This window comes from Salmo salar, chromosome ssa18, assembly GCF_905237065.1.
Source record: "Salmo salar chromosome ssa18, Ssal_v3.1, whole genome shotgun sequence".
NCBI lineage: Eukaryota > Metazoa > Chordata > Actinopteri > Salmoniformes > Salmonidae > Salmo > Salmo salar.
In genome coordinates, this window is record NC_059459.1 from 69,785,612 (window position 1) to 69,811,144 (window position 25,533).

The 25,533-nt window shown below is 41.4% G+C and overlaps 1 protein-coding gene across 20 annotated transcripts in view; it reads right to left on the reverse strand.

Moving 5' to 3' along the window:
- Nucleotides 1-25,533, reverse strand: part of LOC106577870 (immunoglobulin superfamily member 1) — a 120,121-nt gene that overhangs the window by 12,093 nt on the left and 82,495 nt on the right. For 12 of the 20 annotated variants that reach the window (XM_045700466.1, XM_045700462.1, XM_045700460.1 and 9 more), the window contains 8 exons: nt 14,153-14,434; nt 13,772-14,050; nt 11,724-11,984; nt 11,257-11,538; nt 5,448-5,708; nt 4,984-5,262; nt 1,693-1,953; nt 1,222-1,503 (listed from right to left, as the gene is read on the reverse strand). In XM_045700466.1, the coding sequence (XP_045556422.1) occupies nt 1,222-1,503; nt 1,693-1,953; nt 4,984-5,262; nt 5,448-5,708; nt 11,257-11,538; nt 11,724-11,984; nt 13,772-14,050; nt 14,153-14,434 (2,187 nt within the window). Of the gene's footprint in view, nt 1-1,221; nt 1,504-1,692; nt 1,954-4,983; nt 5,263-5,447; nt 5,709-11,256; nt 11,539-11,723; nt 11,985-13,771; nt 14,051-14,152; nt 14,435-14,694; nt 14,740-25,533 lie in introns of all 20 variants that reach the window. The other 8 variants (XM_045700473.1, XM_045700478.1, XM_045700477.1 and 5 more) reach the window with 6 other exon arrangements.

The following is a 25,533-nucleotide window of genomic DNA, read 5'->3' on the forward strand; positions in this document are numbered from 1 at the left end:
GCTGCCCATGCTCTCATAGATGCCATAATGGGACATACAGGTAGACAATGTCTATCTAAGTCCATGGGTTGCCTATGGTTTGTAAACCAAGTTTAAGACCAGAACATTGGTCCCAATTTCCAGAACCAGTGAATTGAGACCATAACAAGTTGAAGACCAAGACCACTAGATCCCGAGTGGTCCCAAGACCAAGACCACTAGATCCCGAGTCCATGGGCCCTTTCTTCAATCGTAAGAAACTCAAGTAGATTAAACTTGAGTACAGTAGAACACAGTAAAATAGAGCACAGTAAAGTACAGGAAAGTAGAGTAGAGTAGGGTACAGTACAGAAAAGCACAATACAGTAGAACACAGTAAAATACATTCCACTAGAGTACAGTAGAGTACAGTACAATAGAGTAGGGTACACTTCAGTAGAGCACAGTACAATAGAGTAGGGTACAGTTCAGTAGAGTAGAGTCCAATAGAGTAGGGTACAGTTCAGTTGAGCACAGTACAACAGAATAGGGTACAGTACAGTAGAGTAGGGTACAGTAGAGTACAGTTCAGTAGAGCACAGTTCAGTAGGGTAGGGTACAGTACAGTAGGGTACAGTACAGTAGAGTACAGTACAGTAGAGTAGGGTACAGTACAGTAGAGTACAGTAGAGTAGGGTACAGTTCAGTAGAGCACAGCACAATAGAGTAGGGTACAGTACAGTATAGTACAGTAGAGTACAGTACAGTAGAGTAGTGAATAGTAGTAGTGTTTTGGTCAAATAGATGTCAGTGTTTGGGTTCTTAGAGGGTTGGAGCCCCCTGTTGGCTATACATCTCAATACTCTACTCTTTTTCCTGAAGTGTCCACTACCCACATGGTGGTCCTCTGTAACACAGTTGGTAGAACATGGACCATGTAACATTAACATGTAGATGTGCTGCCCGTGTTGTAACAGACACCATAATGGCACAGATACAAAGATGAAACCTCTATATAAATAATGTTTTCCTTTATGTTCAAACATGAAGTTTAGGAGTAAGTGTACAGGACATACTCCTCTCAATAGAAATACTGCATGTGTATAAACAATTACTCTGTACTAAACTATTTTAACAATATGTTTGTTATTGCTTTGGAGATTGGAGACTTCACAGAACAACACTGTCCCTATACTTTAACTAAGATTTCTGACACAATATAAATAGTGGCCATCTTTATGACAAAAATACAAAGTAACTCACCTTTTACAGTGAGAGTAATAGCATTACTAGGTTGTGAAGATGTGGGTCTAGACACTCTGCTCCCTTCACACCAGTACTGACCCTGGTCAGACTCAGCAGCTCTACTGATGGTGTGAGAGACTCTAATGTTACTGTAACCAGACTGGGATACTACATTATCATTGCTGTCTTTGTACCACTTATAGCTCCAGATACTGTCAGACCCTACTGAACACGTCAGAGTAACTGTCTCTCTAGTGTATGCAGAGTTTGGCTTTACAGTCAGAGTAGTATTGGGAAGAGCTGTGAAAATAAAGCACAAAACATCTGGATACATGCCTGGTAATTCAGCTGTTGCTGTAACGTTGTGATAAAAGTATATTTTACATATGTTGACTCCATTCAGTTAGAATTTCCAGTGTATGCAATTAGATTAACCCTCATTGGCTTTAAATTTAGAAAGCTCAGATTGAAGACAAACAGTGAGCTCACCAGTGATGATGATGGGGAGAGCTGAGCTGTGATCTGACTTCTGGGGCCGACCTCTCCTCGTCCCAACACACTGGTACTGACCAGCCTGGTCAGAGAGAGAGATGATGTTTTTTCTGGTCTGAATGGGAAGCTCTTCGTTGTATCTGAACCAGCGGTACGTCCAGCCTGTGTAGTCTGATATGTCACACTGCAGAGTGACTGTCTCTCCAGGGTAGAGGAGACCCTGTGGAGTGACGATCTTCACTAAGGCCGTGGGCAGAGCTGTGGAAACAGTTATATGAAGACAAATGCAGTCAGAGCACCAATCTTTCCAAAGTATGATCTGACTTCAGTAAGTAGTACGGTAACTATTAATTTAGACATATAAACTATATATGCAAAAGTATGTGGATACCCTTTCAAGTTAGTAGATACGGCTTTTTCAGCCTCACCCGTTGCTGACATGTGTATAAAATCAAGCACACAGCCATGCAATCTCCATAGACAAACCTTGGCAGTAGAATGGCCTTACTTGTAACGTCCGTCGTATGAATTGGACCAAGGCGCAGCGGGTTGAGTGCTCATTTTGACGTTTATTTTAAATAACCACAAACACTTCACAAAAACAAGCAAACGGACGAAAACATAACAGTTTGCAGGCTAACCCTAGCAGTGCAAAACAACCTCCCACAATTCCCAAAACAAACATACTCCTAATTATAGGGCCTTCAATCAGAGGCAACGATAACCAGCTGCCTCCAATTGAAGGCCCCAATCCCAATTACTAAACATAGGCTACAGTAGAGCACAGAGCAATTGATAAGAGAATTATCTAATAAATGTAAATGAATCAATAAACCATGATGAATTATTAGTCATACAGCAGGTTTAATGAATAATCAATGTAATGATCAATGTAGGGATCGATTAGTCTGATTAGTTCCGGAAAGTCCAGGAACCACTGGAGATGGAAAGAAATGTGTGTATGCAATTAGTATAGAGAGATAGAGGGACAGATGGTCAAGGGAGTAAAAGCTTCAAAGAGTTCTTAACCTTGAGGGAAAAGAACAGGCTGAGCTCTGGATAGTGATAAACAGTGTGAGAAGTTTATGGGGGATGCAGGTCACCAACGGATTGTGTGTAAATGCATGTGCGTAAGTTAGCAAGAACTATATAATGACTGTTTTGTTATCCTGACCTCAGAACGTTCTCTGAATAAAGCTACAGAAACCTTTTGCAGAAAGCTGAGTCCTTGCTTAATTATTTTAACACATTGTCTTACAAACCTTGGGCATTAGTCAAGGCGAATTGATTATTGATCATTATCATCGAGATATAAAATTCCTTTAACAGCAATACATTCAGCTAGAGTACAGTAGAGTACAGTACAATAGAGTAGGGTACAGTTCAGTAGAGTACAGTACAATAGAGTAGGGTACAGTTCAGTAGAGTACAGTGCAATAGAGTAGGGTACAGTTCAGTAGAGCACACTGCAAAACATTCAATTAGTGTACAGTAGAGTAGGGTACAGTACAGCAGAGTATGGTACAGTACAGCAGAGTGAAGTACAGTAGAGTAGGGTACAGTACAGCAGAGTAGGGTACAGTACAGAAAGAGTAGGCTTTCAGTTCAGTAGAGTACAGTAGAGTAGGGTACAGTTCAGTAGAGTACAGTACAATAGAGTAGTGTTTCAGTCATTAGAGTAGAGAACAATGGAGTAGGGTACAGTTCAGTAGAGTAGGGTACAGTTCAGTAGCGCACACTACAATAGAGTAGGGTACATTTCAGTAGTGTACAGTACAATAGAGAAGTGGACAGTACAGTAGGGTACAGTACAATAGAGTACAGTACAATAGAGTAGGGTACAGTACAATAGAGTAGGGTACAGTACAGTAGACTACAGTACATTAGAGTAGGGTACAGTACAATAGAGTAGGGTACAGGTCAGTAGAGCACAGTACAAAAGAGTAGGGTACAGGTCAGTAGAGCACAGTACAAAAGAGTAGGGTACAGGTCAGAATAGCACAGTACATAAGTGTAGGGTACAGTACAGTAGAGTACAGTAGAGTAGTGTACAGTACAGTACAGCAGAGTGTAGTACAGTAGAGTAGGGTACAGTACAAAAGAGCACAGTACAATATAGTAGGGTTTCAGTTCAGTAGAGTACAGTAGATAAAGGTACAGTTCAGTAGAGTGCAGTACAACAGAGTAGGGAACAGTTCAGAAGAGCACAGTAAAATAGAGTAGGGTACAGTTCAGTAGAGTACAGTGCAATGGAGTAGGGTACAGTTCAGTAGAGCACAGTGCAAAACATTCAATTAGAGTACAGTAGAGTATGGTACAGTACAGAAGAGTGAAGTACAGTAGAGTAGGGTACAGTACAGCAGAGTAGGGTACAGTACAAAAGAGTAGGCTTTCAGTTCAGTAGAGTACAGTAGGGTACAGTTCAGTAGAGTACAGTACAAAAGAGTAGGGTACAGTTCAGTAGTGTACAGTACAATAGAGAAGTGGACAGTACAGTAGGGTACAGTACAATAGAGTAGGGTACAGGTCAGTAGAGCACAGTACAAAAGAGTAGGGTACGGTACAGTAGAGTAGTGTACAGTACAGCAGAGTGTAGTACAGTAGAGTAGGGTACAGTACAAAAGAGCACAGTACAATAGAGTAGGGTTTCAGTTCAGTAGAGTGGAGTACAATAGAGTAGGGTACAGTTCAGTAGAGCACAGTAAAATAGAGTAGGGTACAGTTCAGTAGAGCACAGTACAATAGAGTAGGGTGCAGTTCAGTAGAGTAATATATAGTTGTAGTAGTGTTTTGCTCAAATAGATGTCAATGTTTGGGGTCTTGGAGGGTTGGAACCCCCTGTTGGCTATTCATCTCAATACTCTACTCTTTTTCCTGAAGTGTCCACTACCCACATGGTGGTCCTCTGTAACACAGTTGGTAGAACATGGACCATGCAACATTAACATGTAGATGTGCTGCCCGTGTTGTAACAGACACCATAATGGCACAGATACAAAGATGAAACCTCTATATAAATGTTTTCCTTTATGTTCAAACATGAAGTTTAGGAGTCAGTGTACAGGACAGACTCTTCTCAATAGAAATAGGTGTATAAACAATGACTCTGTACTAAACTATTTTAACAATATGTTTGTTATTGCTTTGGAGATTGGAGACTTCACAGAACAACACTGTCCCAACACTGTACCAATACTGTCCCAATACTGTCTCTATACTTTAACTAAGATTTCTGACACAGTATAAATATAGTGGCCATCTTCATGACAAAAATACAAAGTAACTCACCTTTTACAGTGAGAGTGACAGGATCACTTGGTTGTGAAGATGTGGGTCTAGACACTCTGTTCCCTTCACACCAGTACTGACCCTGGTCAGACTCAGCAGCTTTACTGATGTGAGAGACTCTAATGTTACTGTAACCAGACTGGGACACTACATTATCATTCCTGTCTTTGTACCACTTATAGCTCCAGCTACTGTAAGACCCTACTGAACACGTCAGAGTGACTGTCTCTCCAGTGTATGCAGGGTTTGGCTTTACAGTCAGAGTAGTTTTGGGAAGAGCTGTGAAAATAAAGCACAAAACATCTGGATACATGCCTGGTAATTCAGCTGTTGCTGTAACGTTGTGATAAAAGTATATTTTACATATGTTGACTCCAGTTAGAATTTCCAGTGTATGCAATTAGATTAACCCCCATTGGCTTTAAATTTAGAAAGCCCAGATTGAAGACAAACAGTGAGCTCACCAGTGATGATGATGGGGAGAGCTGAGCTGTGATCTGACTTCTGGGGCCGACCTCTCCTCGTCCCAACACACTGGTACTGACCAGCCTGGTCAGAGAGAGAGATGATGGTTTTTCTGGTCTGAATGGGAAGCTCTTCACTGTATCTGAACCAGCGGTACGTCCAGTCTGTGTAGTCTGATATGTCACACTGCAGAGTGACTGTCTCTCCAGGGTAGAGGAGACCCTGTGGAGTGACGATCTTCACTGAGGCCGTGGGCAGAGCTGTGGAAACAGTTATATGAAGACAAATGCAGTCAGAGCAACAATCTTTCCAAAGCATGATCTGACTTCAGTAAGTAGTACGGTAACTATTATTTTAGATATATAAACTGTATATGCAAAAGTATGTGCATACCCTTTCAAATTAGTGGATTTGGATTTTTCAGCCTCGCCTGTTGCTGACATGTGTATAAAATCAAGCACACAGCCATGCAATCTCCATAGACAAACATTGGCAGTAGAATGGCCTTACTGAAGAGCTCAGTGACTTTCAACGTGACACCGTCATAGGATGCCACTTTTCTAACGTCAGTTTGTCAAATTTCTGCCATGCTAGAGCTAACCCGGTCAACTGTAAGTGCTGATATTGTGAAGTTGAAACGTCTAGGAGCAACAACGGCTCAGCTCCAATATGGTAGGCCACACAAGCGCACAGAACGGGACCGTCAAGTGCCGAAGTGCGGAGCGCGTAAAAATTGTCTGTCCTCGGTTGAAACACTAACTACTGCGTTCTAAACTTCCTCCAAAAGTAAACTCAGCACAATAAATGTTCGTCGGGAGCTTCATGATATGGGTTTCCATGGCCGAGAAGCCGCACACAAGCATAAGATAACCAATACAATAGAGCAGGGTAGTAGAGCACTGTACAGTAGAGTAGGGTACAGTTCAGTAGAGTACAGTACAATAGAGTAGGGTATAGTACAGTAGAGCCCAATACAATGGAGTAGGGTACAGTTCAGTAGAGCACAGTACAATGGAGCAGGGTACAGTTCGGTAGAGCTCAGTACAATGTAGTAGGGTACAGTGCAGTAGAGCACAGTGCTATAGAGTAGGGTAGAGTTCAGTAGAGCACACTACAATAGAGTAAAATATAATTAAGTAGAGTACAGTACAATAGAGCAGGGTAAAGTTCAGTAGAGCACACTGTAATAGAGTAGGGCACAGTACAGTAGAGTAGGGTACAGTTCAGTAGAGTATAGTACAATAGAGCAGGGTAAAGTTAAGTAGAGCACAGTACAATAGAATAGGGTATAGTACAGTAGGGTACAGTACAGTATAGTAGAGTAGGGTACAGTTCAGTAGAGCACAGTACAATAGAGTAGGGTACAGTTCAGTAGAGCACAGTACAATAGAGTAGAGTACAGTACAGTAGAGCACTGTACAGTAGAGTAGGGTACAGTTCAGTAGAGCACAGTACAATAGAGTAGAGCACAGTACAATAGAGTAGGGTACAGTTCAGTAGAGCACAGTACAATGGAGCAGGGTACAGTTCGGTAGAGCACAGTACAATGTAGTAGGGTACAGTGAGGTAGAGCACAGTGCAATATAGTAGGGTAGAGTTCAGTAGAGCACACTACAATAGAGTAGAATATAATTAAGTAGAGTACAGTACAATAGAGCAGGGTAAAGTTCAGTAGAGCACACTGTAATAGAGTAGGGCACAGTACAGTAGAGTAGGGTACAGTTCAGTAGAGTAGGGTACAGTTCAGTAGCGCACACTACAATAGAGTAGGGTACATTTCAGTAGTGTACAGTACAATAGAGAAGTGGACAGTACAGTAGGGTACAGTACAATAGAGTACAGTACAATAGAGTAGGGTACAGTACAATAGAGTAGGGTACAGTACAGTAGACTACAGTACATTGGAGTAGGGTACAGTACAGTAGAGCACAGTATAATAGAGTTGGGTACAGTTCAGTAGAGCAGAGTGCAATAGAGTAGGGTACAGTACAGTAGAGTACAGTAGGGTAGGGTACAGTACAGTAGAGTACATTACAATAGAGTAAGGTACAATTTAGTTCAGCACATTACAATAGAGTAGGGTATAGTACAGTAGAGCCCAATACAATGGAGTAGGGTACAGTTCAGTAGAGCACAGTACAATGGAGCAGGGTACAGTTCGGTAGAGCTCAGTACAATGTAGTAGGGTACAGTGCAGTAGAGCACAGTGCTATAGAGTAGGGTAGAGTTCAGTAGAGCACACTACAATAGAGTAAAATATAATTAAGTAGAGTACAGTACAATAGAGCAGGGTAAAGTTCAGTAGAGCACACTGTAATAGAGTAGGGCACAGTACAGTAGAGTAGGGTACAGTTCAGTAGAGTATAGTACAATAGAGCAGGGTAAAGTTAAGTAGAGCACAGTACAATAGAATAGGGTATAGTACAGTAGGGTACAGTACAGTATAGTAGAGTAGGGTACAGTTCAGTAGAGCACAGTACAATAGAGTAGGGTACAGTTCAGTAGAGCACAGTACAATAGAGTAGAGTACAGTACAGTAGAGCACTGTACAGTAGAGTAGGGTACAGTTCAGTAGAGCACAGTACAATAGAGTAGAGCACAGTACAATAGAGTAGGGTACAGTTCAGTAGAGCACAGTACAATGGAGCAGGGTACAGTTCGGTAGAGCACAGTACAATGTAGTAGGGTACAGTGAGGTAGAGCACAGTGCAATATAGTAGGGTAGAGTTCAGTAGAGCACACTACAATAGAGTAGAATATAATTAAGTAGAGTACAGTACAATAGAGCAGGGTAAAGTTCAGTAGAGCACACTGTAATAGAGTAGGGCACAGTACAGTAGAGTAGGGTACAGTTCAGTAGAGTAGGGTACAGTTCAGTAGCGCACACTACAATAGAGTAGGGTACATTTCAGTAGTGTACAGTACAATAGAGAAGTGGACAGTACAGTAGGGTACAGTACAATAGAGTACAGTACAATAGAGTAGGGTACAGTACAATAGAGTAGGGTACAGTACAGTAGACTACAGTACATTGGAGTAGGGTACAGTACAGTAGAGCACAGTATAATAGAGTTGGGTACAGTTCAGTAGAGCAGAGTGCAATAGAGTAGGGTACAGTACAGTAGATTACAGTAGGGTAGGGTACAGTACAGTAGAGTACATTACAATAGAGTAAGGTACAATTTAGTTCAGCACATTACAATAGAGTAGGGTACAGTTCAGTAGAGCGCAGTACAATAGAGTAGGGTGTAGTTCAGTAGAGTACAGTACAATAGAGTTGGGTACAGTTCAGTTGAGTACATTGCAATAGAGTAGGGTATAGTTCAGTAGAGCACAGGACAGTAGAGTAGGCTACAGTAGAGCACAGAGCAATTGATAAGAGAATTATCTAATAAATGTAAATGAATCAATAAACCATGATGAATTATTAGTCATACAGCAGGTTTAATGAATAATCAATGTAATGATCAATGTAGGGATCGATTAGTCTGATTAGTTCCGGAAAGTCCAGGAACCACTGGAGAGGGAAAGAAATGTGTGTATGCAATTAGTATAGAGAGATAGAGGGACAGATGGTCAAGGGAGTAAAAGCTTCAAAGAGTTCTTAACCTTGAGGGAAAAGAACTGGCTGAGCTCTGGATAGTGATAAACAGTGTGAGAAGTTTATGGGGGATGCAGGTCACCAATGGATTGTGTGTAAATGCATGTGCGTAAGTTAGCAAGAACTATATAATGACTGTTTTGTTATCCTGACCTCAGAACGTTCTCTGAATAAAGCTACAGAAACCTTTTGCAGAAAGCTGAGTCCTTGCCTAATTATTTTAACCCATTGTCTTACAAACCTTGGGCATTAGTCAAGGCGAATTGATTATTGATTATTATCATCGAGATATAAAATTCCTTTAACAGCAATACATTCAGCTAGAGTACAGTAGAGTACAGTACAATAGAGTAGGGTACAGTTCAGTAGAGTACAGTACAATAGAGTAGGGTACAGTTCAGTAGAGTACAGTGCAATAGAGTAGGGTACAGTTCAGTAGAGCACACTGCAAAACATTCAATTAGTGTACAGTAGAGTAGGGTACAGTACAGCAGAGTATGGTACAGTACAGCAGAGTGAAGTACAGTAGAGTAGGGTACAGTACAGCAGAGTAGGGTACAGTACAGAAAGAGTAGGCTTTCAGTTCAGTAGAGTACAGTAGAGTAGGGTACAGTTCAGTAGAGTACAGTACAATAGAGTAGTGTTTCAGTCATTAGAGTAGAGAACAATGGAGTAGGGTACAGTTCAGTAGAGTAGGGTACAGTTCAGTAGCGCACACTACAATAGAGTAGGGTACATTTCAGTAGTGTACAGTACAATAGAGAAGTGGACAGTACAGTAGGGTACAGTACAATAGAGTACAGTACAATAGAGTAGGGTAGAGTACAATAGAGTAGGGTACAGGTCAGTAGAGCACAGTACAAAAGAGTAGGGTACAGGTCAGTAGAGCACAGTACAAAAGAGTAGGGTACAGGTCAGAATAGCACAGTACATAAGTGTAGGGTACAGTACAGTAGAGTACAGTAGAGTAGTGTACAGTACAGCAGAGTGTAGTACAGTAGAGTAGGGTACAGTACAAAAGAGCACAGTACAATATAGTAGGGTTTCAGTTCAGTAGAGTACAGTAGATAAAGGTACAGTTCAGTAGAGTGCAGTACAACAGAGTAGGGAACAGTTCAGAAGAGCACAGTAAAATAGAGTAGGGTACAGTTCAGTAGAGTACAGTGCAATGGAGTAGGGTACAGTTCAGTAGAGCACAGTGCAAAACATTCAATTAGAGTACAGTAGAGTATGGTACAGTACAGCAGAGTGAAGTACAGTAGAGTAGGGTACAGTACAGCAGAGTAGGGTACAGTACAAAAGAGTAGGCTTTCAGTTCAGTAGAGTACAGTAGGGTACAGTTCAGTAGAGTACAGTACAAAAGAGTAGGGTACAGTTCAGTAGTGTACAGTACAATAGAGAAGTGGACAGTACAGTAGGGTACAGTACAATAGAGTAGGGTACAGGTCAGTAGAGCACAGTACAAAAGAGTAGGGTACGGTACAGTAGAGTAGTGTACAGTACAGCAGAGTGTAGTACAGTAGAGTAGGGTACAGTACAAAAGAGCACAGTACAATAGAGTAGGGTTTCAGTTCAGTAGAGTGGAGTACAATAGAGTAGGGTACAGTTCAGTAGAGCACAGTAAAATAGAGTAGGGTACAGTTCAGTAGAGCACAGTACAATAGAGTAGGGTGCAGTTCAGTAGAGTAATATATAGTTGTAGTAGTGTTTTGCTCAAATAGATGTCAATGTTTGGGGTCTTGGAGGGTTGGAACCCCCTGTTGGCTATTCATCTCAATACTCTACTCTTTTTCCTGAAGTGTCCACTACCCACATGGTGGTCCTCTGTAACACAGTTGGTAGAACATGGACCATGCAACATTAACATGTAGATGTGCTGCCCGTGTTGTAACAGACACCATAATGGCACAGATACAAAGATGAAACCTCTATATAAATGTTTTCCTTTATGTTCAAACATGAAGTTTAGGAGTCAGTGTACAGGACAGACTCTTCTCAATAGAAATAGGTGTATAAACAATGACTCTGTACTAAACTATTTTAACAATATGTTTGTTATTGCTTTGGAGATTGGAGACTTCACAGAACAACACTGTCCCAACACTGTACCAATACTGTCCCAATACTGTCTCTATACTTTAACTAAGATTTCTGACACAGTATAAATATAGTGGCCATCTTCATGACAAAAATACAAAGTAACTCACCTTTTACAGTGAGAGTGACAGGATCACTTGGTTGTGAAGATGTGGGTCTAGACACTCTGTTCCCTTCACACCTGTACTGACCCTGGTCAGACTCAGCAGCTCTACTGATCGTGTGAGAGACTCCAATGTTACTGTAACCAGACTGGGATACTACATTATCATTCCTGTCTTTGTACCACTTATAGCTCCAGCTACTGTAAGACCCTACTGAACACGTCAGAGTGACTGTCTCTCCAGTGTATGCAGGGTTTGGCTTTACAGTCAGAGTAGTTTTGGGAAGAGCTGTGAAAATAAAGCACAAAACATCTGGATACATGCCTGGTAATTCAGCTGTTGCTGTAACGTTGTGATAAAAGTATATTTTACATATGTTGACTCCAGTTAGAATTTCCAGTGTATGCAATTAGATTAACCCCCATTGGCTTTAAATTTAGAAAGCCCAGATTGAAGACAAACAGTGAGCTCACCAGTGATGATGATGGGGAGAGCTGAGCTGTGATCTGACTTCTGGGGCCGACCTCTCCTCGTCCCAACACACTGGTACTGACCAGCCTGGTCAGAGAGAGAGATGATGGTTTTTCTGGTCTGAATGGGAAGCTCTTCACTGTATCTGAACCAGCGGTACGTCCAGTCTGTGTAGTCTGATATGTCACACTGCAGAGTGACTGTCTCTCCAGGGTAGAGGAGACCCTGTGGAGTGACGATCTTCACTGAGGCCGTGGGCAGAGCTGTGGAAACAGTTATATGAAGACAAATGCAGTCAGAGCAACAATCTTTCCAAAGCATGATCTGACTTCAGTAAGTAGTACGGTAACTATTATTTTAGATATATAAACTGTATATGCAAAAGTATGTGCATACCCTTTCAAATTAGTGGATTTGGATTTTTCAGCCTCACCTGTTGCTGACATGTGTATAAAATCAAGCACACAGCCATGCAATCTCCATAGACAAACATTGGCAGTAGAATGGCCTTACTGAAGAGCTCAGTGACTTTCAACGTGACACCGTCATAGGATGCCACTTTTCTAATGTCAGTTTGTCAAATTTCTGCCATGCTAGAGCTAACCCGGTCAACTGTAAGTGCTGATATTGTGAAGTTGAAACGTCTAGGAGCAACAACGGCTCAGCTCCAATATGGTAGGCCACACAAGCGCACAGAACGGGACCGTCAAGTGCCGAAGTGCGGAGCGCGTAAAAATTGTCTGTCCTCGGGTGAAACACTAACTACTGCGTTCTAAACTTCCTCCAAAAGTAAACTCAGCACAATAAATGTTCGTCGGGAGCTTCATGATATGGGTTTCCATGGCCGAGAAGCCGCACACAAGCATAAGATAACCAATACAATAGAGCAGGGTAGTAGAGCACTGTACAGTAGAGTAGGGTACAGTTCAGTAGAGTACAGTACAATAGAGTAGGGTATAGTACAGTAGAGCCCAATACAATGGAGTAGGGAACAGTTCAGTAGAGCACAGTACAATGGAGCAGGGTACAGTTCGGTAGAGCTCAGTACAATGTAGTAGGGTAAAGTTAAGTAGAGCACAGTACAATAGAATAGGGTATAGTACAGTAGGGTACAGTACAGTATAGTAGAGTAGGGTACAGTTCAGTAGAGCACACTACAATAGAGTAAAATATAATTAAGTAGAGTACAGTACAATAGAGCAGGGTAAAGTTCAGTAGAGCACACTGTAATAGAGTAGGGCACAGTACAGTAGAGTAGGGTACAGTTCAGTAGAGTATAGTACAATAGAGCAGGGTAAAGTTAAGTAGAGCACAGTACAATAGAATAGGGTATAGTACAGTAGGGTACAGTACAGTATAGTAGAGTAGGGTACAGTTCAGTAGAGCACAGTACAATAGAGTAGGGTACAGTTCAGTAGAGCACAGTACAATAGAGTAGAGTACAGTACAGTAGAGCACTGTACAGTAGAGTAGGGTACAGTTCAGTAGAGCACAGTACAATAGAGTAGAGTACAGTACAGTAGAGCACAGTACAATAGAGTAGGGTACAGTTCAGTAGAGCACAGTACAATGGAGCAGGGTACAGTTCGGTAGAGCACAGTACAATGTAGTAGGGTACAGTGAGGTAGAGCACAGTGCAATATAGTAGGGTAGAGTTCAGTAGAGCACACTACAATAGAGTAGAATATAATTAAGTAGAGTACAGTACAATAGAGCAGGGTAAAGTTCAGTAGAGCACACTGTAATAGAGTAGGGCACAGTACAGTAGAGTAGGGTACAGTTCAGTAGAGCACAGTACAATAGTGTAGGGTACAGTACAGCAGAGTACAGTAGAGAAGGGTACAGTAGACAATAAAATACAATAAACAATGACTCTGTACTGTACTAAATTAACAATATGTTTGTTATTGCTTAACAGAACAACAGAAAATATGTTTCACTGTCCCAATAATTTTAGAGCTCACTGTAACGAAGAATTCTGACACGCAGACCATGATTGACTCAATATAAATAGTCAAAAACGTCAATAAAGCACAACAAAGTAACTCACCTTTTACAGTGAGAGTGACAGGATCACTTGGTTGTGAAGATGTGGGTCTAGACACTCTGTTCCCTTCACACCAGTACTGACCCTGGTCAGACTCAGCAGCTTTACTGATGTGAGAGACTCTAATGTTACTGTAACCAGACTGGGACACTACATTATCATTCCTGTCTTTGTACCACTTATAGCTCCAGCTACTGTAAGACCCTACTGAACACATAAAAGTAACTGTCTCTCCAGGGAACACAGGGTTTGGTTCTACAGTTAGTGTAGCTTTGGGCAGAGCTGTGAAAACATATCACAGATTAGACATATTACCTAAACTGGATACATGAGTAACTATTTCAAATGACACTGTTATAGTGATACTGACTATAGTGAACTTACCAGTGACACTGATGGTGACGTCATCACTGGGTAGTGACCTCTGGGGCCGATCTGTCCTCAGCCCCTCACATCTATACTGACCAGTCTGACCAGTCTGACCAGTCAGAGTGATGGGGATGGTGAATATGATACCTTTACTGGTCTGACTGGGAAGGTGTTGGTTGTCTCTGAACCAGTAGTACGTCCAGTCTGTGTAGCCTGGTATGTCACACTGCAGACTGACTGTCTCTCCAGAGTAGAGGAGACCCTGTGGAGAGACACTCACTGAGGCTCTGGGCAGAGCTGTAGAAAGACACATGAAGTTAGTTGATTCATACATAGAATCTGCTCTATCATGATTAAATGTAGTTCTGAATATCTGGGAGCTGTTGGGGTGTATGGTCAGAACAGCCTTCGCCGGTCCTGCACAAAATCAAACCAGCATGATACACACACTAAAAACTGAAAATATGTCCAGCCAAAATCAGCTTTAAAAATCACAAATACAGAAATAGGATGAAGCATTAAAAGATGGAGGCTTGATGAAGTGAACAAATATCTACCATCATCATCTTCAGAGTGTCCAGAGATGATGTGTGTATTCAGCACTACAACAAAGATAGTCACATTGCACCAATATTAGCTTGAAATAAATAACATGCCATATTCAGGTTACTGATTACCAAATACTTTATACTTACTGTACTTTATTTTAAAGGTGCAATTTCCACATTTTTTTTTAGCACCATTCATTCGGAAAGAGTGTAACTTGTTATTGCCTCATTCGGAAAAAACACATGATTCCAGAACAAATCAAATGTTTTGGGACACTACACATATCAAATCAAATCAAATTGTATTTGTCACATGCACCAAATACAACAGACCTTACAGTGAAATGCTTACTTACAAGCCCTTAACCAACAATGCAGTTCAAGAAAGAGTTAAGAAAATATTTACTCAATAAACTAAAGTAATAAATAATCAAATTAAAATAAAAAGTAACATAATAAAAATAACTATAATGAGTCTATATACAGGGGGTATGGGTACCAAGTCAATATGTGGGGGAATGGTAGTAGAGTTATTTTGTACATGTAGGTAGGGGTAAAGTGACTATGCATAGATAACACGCATTGAGTAGCAGCAGTGTAAAAACAATGGTAGGAGGGACATGTCAATGTAAAATGTCCGGATGCCAATTTCATTATTTGTTCAGCAGTCTTATGGCTTGTGGGTAGAAGCTGTTAAGGATCCTTTTGGTCCTAGACTTGGCCCTTCGGTACCGCTTGCCGTGCGATAGCAGAGAGAATAGTCTCTGACTTGGGTGACTGGAGTTTTGAAATTTTTTTGAGCCTTCCTCTGACACCGCATAGTATATAAACTCAGCAAAAAAAGTAACATCCCTTTATCAGGATACTGTCGTTGAAAGATCATTCGTAAAAATCCAAATAACTTCACAGATCTTCATTGTAAAGGGTTTAAACGCTGTTTCCCATGCTTGTTTAATGAACCATAAACAATTAATGAACATGCACCTGTGGAAAGGTCGTTAAGACACTAACAGCTTACAGACGGTAGGCAATTAAGGTCATAGTTATGAAAATTTAGGACACAAAAGAGGCCTTTCTACTGACACCAAAAGAAAGATGCCCAGGGTCCATGCTCAACTACGGGAACGTGCCTTAGGCATGCTGCAAGGAGGCATGAGGACTGCAGATGTGGTGCAGTCATGAGTGAACAGGGAGTACAGGAGGAGACTGAGCACCCACCCTTGAGGGGCACCTGTGTCGAGGATCATCGTGGCAGATGTGTTGTTACCTACCCTTACCACCTGAGGGCAGCCCGTCAGGAAGTCCAGGATCCAGTTGCAGAAGGAGGTGTTTAGTCCCAGGGTCCTTAGCTTAGTGATGGTCTTTGAGGGAACTGTGGTGTTGAACACTGAGCTATAGTCAATGAATACCTCATAGGTTCTCACATAGGTGTTCCTTTTGTCCCAGTGGGAAAGGGTAGTGTGGAGTGCAATAGAGATTGCATCATCTGTGGATCTGTTAGGGCGGTATGCAAATTGGAGTGGGTCTAGGGTTTCTGGGATAATGGTGTGTATGTGAGCCATGACCAGCCTTTCAAATCACTTCATGGCTACAGACGTGAGTGCAACTGATCAGTAGTCATTTAGGCAGGTTACCTTAGTGTTCTTGGGCACAGCGACTATGGTAGTCTGCTTAACTTCTTTAGGATAGGGGGCAGTATTTTCACGGCCGGATAAAAAAATGTACCCGATTTAATCTGGTTACTACTCCTGCCCAGAAACTAGAATATGCATATAATTAGTAGATTTGGATAGAAAACACTAAAGTTTCTAAAACTGTTTGAATGGTGTCTGTGAGTATAACAGAACTCATATGGCAGGCCAAAACCTGAGATGATTCCATACAGGAAGGCCCTGTCTGACAATTTGTTGTCCTTCTGTTGCATCTCTATCGACATTACAGCATCTGTGCTGTAACGTGACACTTTCTAATGTTTCCTTTGGCTCTCTAAAGCCGCCAGAAAGTGGAATGGCATGTTTGCTGTGTCTGGGCAAAGTACAGCAGCTCTGTTTGTGAGTGGTCAGCCTGGGGACAGTGAGACTGGAGATGCGCGGTCACGAGACTTCTCCATTTTGTTCTTTCAGCCTTTGAATGAATACAACGTTGCCCGGTTGGAATATTATTGCTATTTTACAAGAAAAATAGCATAAAAATTGATTTTAAACAGCGTTTGACATGCTTCTAAGTACGGTAATGGAATATTTTGAATTTTTTTGTCACGAAATGCGCTCGCGCGTCACCCTTCGGATAGTGACCTGAACGCACGAACAAAACGGAGGTATTTGGATATAACTATGGATTATTTGGAACCAAAACAACATTTGTGGTTGAAGTAGAAGTCCTGACGAAGAACAGCAAAGTTAATCCAATTTTTCTAATAGTAATTCAGAGTTTAGGTTGTCCCAAACTTGGTGGGTGTCAAATTAGCTAGCCTGTGATGGCCGAGCTATGTACTCAGAATATTGCAAAATGTGCTTTCGCCGAAAAGCTATTTTAAAATGGGACATAGCGATTGCATAAAGGAGTTCAGTATCTATAATTCTTAAAATAATTGTTATGTATTTTGTCAACGTTTATCATGAGTCATTTAGTAAATTCACCGGAAGTGTTCGGTGGGTATGCTGGTTCTGAACATCACATGCTAATGTAAAAAGCTAGTTTTTGATATAAATATGAACTTGATTGAACAAAACATGCATGTATTGTATAACATAATGTCCTAGGAGTGTCATCTGATGAAGATCATCAAAGGTTAGTGCTGCATTTAGCTGTGGTTTGGGTTTATGTGACATATATGCTTGCTTGGAAAATGGCTGTGTGATTATTTGTGTCTATGTACTCTCCTAACATAATCTAATGTTTTGCTTTCGCTGTAAAGCCTTTTTGAAATCGGTCAATGTGTTAGATTAACGAGAGTCTTATCTTTAAAATGGTGTAAAATAGTTCATTGTTTGAGAAAATTGAATTGTGGCATTTTAGTTGGTTTTTGTATTTCGCGCCGTGCGACGCTCATTGGCTGTTGGCTAGGGGTTCCGCAGGGCGGAACGGGGTTCCGCTAAGCGGAACGTCTGTCCTCAACAGGTTAAAACATGTTGGTATTGCAGACTCGCACAGGGAGAGTTTGAAAATGTCATGAAGACACTTGCCAGTTGGTCAGCGCATGCTCGCAGTACACTTCCTGGTAATCGGTCTGGCCCTGTGGCCATGTGAATGTTGACCTGTTTAAAGGTCTTACTCACATCGGCTGTGGAGAGCGAGATTACACAGTCTTCCGGAACAGCTGGTGCTGTCATGCATGTTTCAGTGTTATTTTCCTCGAATAGAGCGTAGAAGTAGTTTAGCTCGTCTGGTAGGCTCGTGTCACTGGGCAGCTCTCGGCTGTGCTTCCCTTTGTAGACTGTAATGGTTTGCAAGCCCTGCCAAATCCGATGAGCGTCAGAGCCGGTGTAGTACGAGCCTGTGTAATATGATTCAATCTTAGTCCTGTATTGATGCTTTACCTGTTTGCGTCTCTCTGTGTGAAGTAAAGGTGGTCCAGAGTTTTTTCCCCCCTCTGGTTGCACATTTAACATGCTGATAGAAATTTGGTAAGATGGATTTAAGTTTCCCTGCATTAAAGTCCCTGGCTAATTGGAGCTTCGCCTCTGGGTGAGCTTTTTCCTGTTTGCTTATGGCGAATACAGCTCATTGAGTACGGTCTTTGTGCCAGCATCAGTCTGTGGTGGTACATAGACGTCTACGAAAAATACAGATGAAAACTCTCTAGGTAGATAGTGTTGTCTACAGCTTATCATGAGATACTCTACCTCAGCCGAGCAAAACCTCGAGACGTCCTTAGATATTGCGCACCAGCTGTTATTTACAAAAATACATAGTCTGCCGCCCCTTGTCTTACCAGATTCTTCCGTTCTATCCTCCCAATACAGAGTATAACCAGCCAGCTGTACTGTATGTTTATAATGTTGTCGTTCAGCCATGACTCCGTGAAGCATAAGATATGACAGTTTTGAATGTCCTGCTGGTAGTTTAATCTTCCGCGTAGGTCATCGATTTATTTTCCAACGATTGCACGTTTTCTAGCAGAATGGAAGGCAGTGGGGGTTTATTCCATAGCCCACGAATTCTCAGAAGGCAGCCTGCCCTCCGGCCCCTTTTTCTCTGCCTTCTCTTCACGCAAATGACGGGGATCTGGGCCTGTTCCCGGGAAAGCAGTATGTCATTCACATCGGGCTCGTCGGACTCAAAGGATAAAAAGGAGTATGCCAGTTTGTGGTGAGTAATTGCAGTTTTGATGTCCAGAAGTTATTTTCAGTCATAAGAGACCGTAGCAGCAACATTATGTACAAAATAAGTTACAAAATAAGTTACAAACAACGCAAAGAAACGAACAAAAAACACAATTGGTTAGGAACACGTAAAACGTAGGCCTTCTTCTCCGGTGCCATCTTGTGTCATGGCTCACATCAACACCATCATCCCGGAAACCCTAGACCCACTCCAAGTCACCTGTTCCCTGGAACAGGCACCCCACTGCCAGGTCTCTGACCTCCTCCCTATACGCTTTGCCTATTTGATGGTTCGTCTGAGGGCATAGCGAGATTTTTATAAGTGTCCGGATTAGTGTACCGCTCCATGAAAGCGGCAGCTCTAGCCTTTAGCTCAGTGCGGATGTTTGCTGTAATCCATGGCTTCAGGTTGGGATCTGTACGTACGATCACTGTGGGGACGACGTCGTCGATGCATTTATTGATGAAGATGGTGACCGAGGTGGTATACTCCTCAATGTCATTGGTCATCTGACCACTTCCGTATTGAGCGAGTCACTGGTACTTCCTGCTTTGGTTTTTGCTTGTAAGCAGGAGTCAGGAGGATAGAATTATTGTCAGATTTGCCAAATGGAGGGCGAGGGAGAGCTTTGTATGTGTCTCTGTGTGTGGAGTAAAGGTGGTGTAGGGTTTTTTTCCCTCTGGTTGCACATGTGACATGCTGGTAGAAAGTTGGTAAAACTGATTTAAGTTTGCGTGCATTAAAGTCCCCGGCCACTAGGTGCACCGCTTCTGGATGCACATTGTCTTGTTTGCTTATGGGCTTATACAGCTCGTTGAGTACGGTCTTAGTGCCAGCATCGGTTTGTGGTGGTAAATTGATGGCTACGAATGATATAGATGAGAACTCTCTTGGTAGATAGTGTGGTCTACAGCTTATCATGAGGTACTCTACCTCAGGCGAGCAAAACCTTGAGACTTCTTTAATATTGGAAATCGTGCCCCAGCTGTTATTTACAAACGGACACACACCCCCACCCCTCGTCTTACCAGACATAGCTTCTCTGTCCTTCCGATCCTCACATATGCATTCCTCTTTTCCAGGTGGTTGAGAGCTGTGTACATGGATCTTCACATGTGATCACATAACCTTTCACATGTGGAATCAATGAAAACCATTTGGTTTTAGAACACTTCACATGTGATGATATTTCATATGAAGTTTCAGATGTAGATATTTTTAACACTACATTTCACAGGTGATGCCCTAAAATGTGTCGTTAGGATGTCCCCGGGCCGTCACACAGTCACAGTGTTTTCAACGTTCATATTTGACACACTTTGACATGATTACATTGTGATTGTTTATTTATACTGTTATTATTATTCAAGATATCCACTTGACCAAGAAAGAGAAAGTAACTTAACTAAATGACTACCGACCCATTGCACTCACTTCCATCATTATGAAATACTTTGAGGGGCTTGTCAAAGACTACATCACATCCTCCCTCCCCGACACACTCGACCCTCTCCAATTCCCCGACTGTCCCGACAGATCCACGGACAACACAATCGCCATTTCACTGCACACAGCCCTCACCCACCTGGACAAGAGGAATGCATATGTGAGGATGCTGTTTATTGACTACAGCTTGGCTGTCAATACTATAGTGCCCTCTAAGCTCACCAGAAAACTCACAGCCTTGGGACTGAACTCCTCCCTATGCAACTGGGTCCTGGACTTCCTGACGGGCAGCCCTCAGGTGGTGAAGATAGGCAACATTACCTCATCAACACGGATTCTCAACACAGGGGCCCCACAAGGGTGCATCCTCAGTCAACTGCTGTACTACCTGTAATAACACAACTGCATGGCCACACACAGTTCCAACTCCATCATCAAGTTCACTGGTGACACAACAGTAGTAGGCCTGATTATCAACAGCGGCGAGACACCATACATTGAGGAGGTAGGCACTCTGCCAGTGTGGTGCCATATAAAAAACCACTCCCTCACCTTCAGCAAAACAAAGGAGCTGATTGCAGACCTCAGGAGGAACCAGGTTGGACATGCCACATCCTCATCAATGGGGTCGCAGTAGAGACGGTCAAAAACGTAAAGTTCTTTGGCGTACATATGTTAGAGGAGCTGAAATGGTCAAACCACATGGACACCGTGGTGAGGAGGGCTCGGCAGCAACTCTTTAACCTCAGGAGGCTTATGAAATTCGGCCTTTTTCCAAGGCGCCTCACAGTATCCTACAGGAGCACCATCAATAGCATGCTGTCGGGCTGCATTACAGCCTAGTATGTCAACTGCATCACAGCCTGATACCGACAATTACCCTGCCCACACCCTAATGGACATTTGTATTTTTCATTGTCACAGTTGTAAATATGTATATATTATATTATTTTATTTATTTTTATTATTGTTTCATTTACACCTGAACTGTTGGATCTCAGAGCTTAAGTAATTCAGTGTACACTGCAATTACATCTGTGACCTTATGCATGTGACTAAATAAACAACTAATCTAAATGCAACATGTCCTCACAAGCATTTCACTACACCCGCAATAACATCTGATAAATATGTGTACGTGACCAATAAAATGTGATTTGATTGAAACTAACAATCTCTTGGTTCATGGCATTCCAATCTTCCACGGCACCGTTTCTGTGTCAATAACTGATTTCACCTGTATTCCTAAATGTTGAACTTTACTGTAAATCTCAGCTTTGTTTAAAAATACACTCAATAAAACCTATTATATTTATCATAGTTATTCAGGAGTAACATTAAAACAGAATAATATGCCCCACCAACATTAGACAATTATACAGAAAACCCTCAAATTACTGAATCCAGTCAATTAAATCAATGATGACAGAATAGTCAGATTAACTGATAAGTAAAATATCAGTGCAGATGGCATTATTTTGCAAAGTGCAGAGATGTATAGGTAAATCATCTGTGGGGGACATCTGAGAATGCAGAAGTACAGACTTGTTAGCACAGCAGAAATATCAGCGTACCCCAAATTTAGAGGTTGTGAGTTTCAAATCCCAGGTGGGGTCATATTGAAGTGATCATGTCAAATGTACAGCATGTCACTCACCTTAAAACTCCTACACCATTTAATTACATCCCTTGCAAAAAAGACTGTTTTCACATGTTGATCTGACATTTTCACATGTGAAAACAAGAGACGTGAGGTAAATCTTGAAACCATATGTTCACATGTATTAAATTAATATTAGCGGCACCTTTTCACGAGAGAAATATTACGTTTACACCTCACATGTGAACTGCAACAATTTCACGTGTGAAAGATTTTCACATGGGAAAACCTCTCTGTAGAATTGCATTTTCACATGTGAAAAAATGGTAAACTTGAAAATTGAAATTTGCTGTTTTAGTTGTGAAAATTTTATCACGTTTAGTTTCATGGTATCACATTGAAATTGTGTTGTCACATTTATTTCACGAGATCATGTTTTCATGTGCTAAAATATTTTCACGTGTAGTTTAATGTTGTCACAAGTCACTTTACATGTTGTCAGCTACAGTACGAGCAGCATACCACCTTTCATCCCACTGCTGTCTTGCCTCTGAAGCTAAGCAGGGTCGGCCCTGGACTATCTCTGGATGGGAGACTGCTAGAGGTGGTGTTGGAGGGTCAGTAGGGGCCATTCTTCTCTCTGGTCTAAGGAGATCCCAGGGCAGTCTAGGTGACATTTCCCTGCTTAGGGTGCTGTCTTTTTGATAGGAAGTTAAACGGTTGTCCTGACTCTCTGTGGTTATTAAAAATCCCAAGGCACTTATTGTAAGACTAGGGATGTTAACCCTGGTGTCATGGCAACATTCCCAACCTGGCCCCCTTCCATCATAGCTGCCTAATCATCCCCCTCATTACTAATTGGCATAATACAGTGTCTTCATAAAGTATTCACACTCCTTGCCTTTTTCCACATTTTGTTGTGTTACAGCCTGAATTTCAAATTAATTAGATTGAGTTGCTTTGTCACTGGCCTACACACAATACCCCCTGGGATAATTACAAATGAAAAGCAGACATTTCTTGAGTCAATAAGTATTCAACCCCTTTGTTATGGCAAGCCTAAATAAGTTCAGAAGTGAATTGTGCTTAACAAGTCACATAATAAGTTGCATGGACTCACTATCTGTGCAATGATAGTGTTTAACATGATTTTTGAATGACTACCTTATATCTGTACCCCACACAGACTATTATTTCTAAGGCCCATTAGTTGAGGTGAATTTCAAACACAGATTCAACCACAAGACAAGGTTTTCCAATGCCTCTCAAAGATGGGCAAAATTTAAAAAAAAAGCAGACTTGAATATCCATTTGAACATGGTGAAGTTGGTAATTACACTTTGGATGGTGTATCAATACACCCAGTCACTAGAAAGATACAGGTGTCCTTCCTCACTAACTTGCCGGAGAGGAAGGAAACTACTCAGGGATTTCACCATGAGGCCAATGGAGAGTTTTTAAAACAGTTAAAGTTAAATGGCTGTAATAGGAGAAAACTGAGGATCGATCAACATTGTAGTTACTCTACAATACTAACCTAATTGACAGAGTGAAAAGAAGGAAGCCTGTACAGAATACAAATATTCCACAACATGCATCCTGTTTGCAACTACACACTAAAGTAATTCTGCAAAAAATGTGGCAAAGCAATACCGTTTTTTGTACTGAACACAAAGTGTTATGGTTGGAGCAAATACAATACAATACATTAAAAATGAGTACCACTCTTCATGTTTTCAAGTGGGGACTGCATCATGTTATGGGTATGCTTGCAATCGAGGACTGGGGAATTTTTCAGGATAAAAAATAAACAGAGTTAAGCACAGGCAAAATTCTAGAGAAAATCTGGTTGTCTGCTTTCCACCAGACCCTGTAGATTAATTCACCGTTCAGCAGGACAATAACTTAAAACAGAAGGCCAAATCTACAATGGAGTTGCTTACCACGAGGATTGTCAATGTTCTTGAGTGGCTGAGATACAGTTTTGACTTTACTTGAAAATCTATGGCAAGACCTGAAAATGATTGTCTAGCAATGATCAACAACGAATTTGACAGAGCTTGAATCATTTAAAAAATAATAATGGGAAAATATTGCACAGTCCAGGAGTGGAAAGCTCTTAGAGACTTACCCAGAATAACTCACAGCTGTAATCGCTTTCAAAGATGATTCTATAAAGTAATGACTCAGGGGTGTAAATAATTACGTAAGATATTTCTCTATTTCATTTTCAATAGATTTGCAAACATTTCTAAAAACATGTTTCACTTTGTCATTATGGGTATTGTGTGTAGATGGGTGAGAAAAGTAAACAATTTAATACATTTTGAAATCAGGCTGTAACACAACAAAATGTGAAATTAGTCAAGGGGTATGAATACTTTCTGAATACTTTCTCCACCTAATAGCTGATGTGTGGTGAGCGTTCTGACACACAAATGGTCGCCTTGCATCACCCAGGTGGGTGCAACACATTGCTGGTGGATGAGGTGAGTTTCCCCCTACTATGTAAAGCGCTTTGAGTACATCAGTTGGTAAAAAAGTGCTATATAAATTCAAAATATAACACAGAATATACTGTTATTTCATGACAATGTTTGTTAACAATATCAGTGTAAACAAACATTGTACATTAATTCATTCCCCTAGCAACATTCCTCAGCTGTATACCACAGCAAGTGGTAAGGTGGCCGTTTTGTGGTAGTTTCAATTACGGACTAATAAGCATTTGTACTGTTTTATCAATAAGGAATAAAACACAAAAAAACTAAAGCATAAAACTGTACATGCATGTCTTATTCCTTTTTTCCATCAAAGGTTTAGTAAATCAGGTAATTAGTGTTCATACACAAACACACTAACTCATTCTACAGAAATGAACAAATGCTGTGACAAAAAATAGTAGCGTTTAAAGGCGTGTTTATTTTCTGACCAACCTCTCTGCATGGCCCCAAACTGCATGATCTCACACTGGTTCCTTCCTCTTTATTGGAGGAAAAGAGGATGGAACGAGAATAGAATAGATGCTTGTAGGCCCTTTGCTAAGTTGTCAGGTTTCAATACTACCCAGCTAATTTCAGTTGTTCCACTGATCACCAAGTAAATTTAACAACTTCAGCCTCCACCCACTTAACAAACACACACACACGTGTACACACTTACATGCATCCACCCGCACATACACACACACATGCATGCATGCTTGCACGCGTGTGTCCTTAGAGACAACCCAACAGCTGAGGATAAACTGTTACAGTCTTTCACTAAAGGACCTTTACAACGATGAACTTTCTCTCTGTCTAATAGATTCTGCAAGGAGCATAGGACCATGGAAAACAGAGTAGGAAGGAACAACCTGTTTAGTCATACCACTTCTCCAAGAGAAAGTCAACAAGTGTAAACAGAGAGTGTACATACGGGGCTGACACTCTTCTCCAATAGCTTGTCTCTTTCCCTTCTTTCTTTTCTCTATTCTT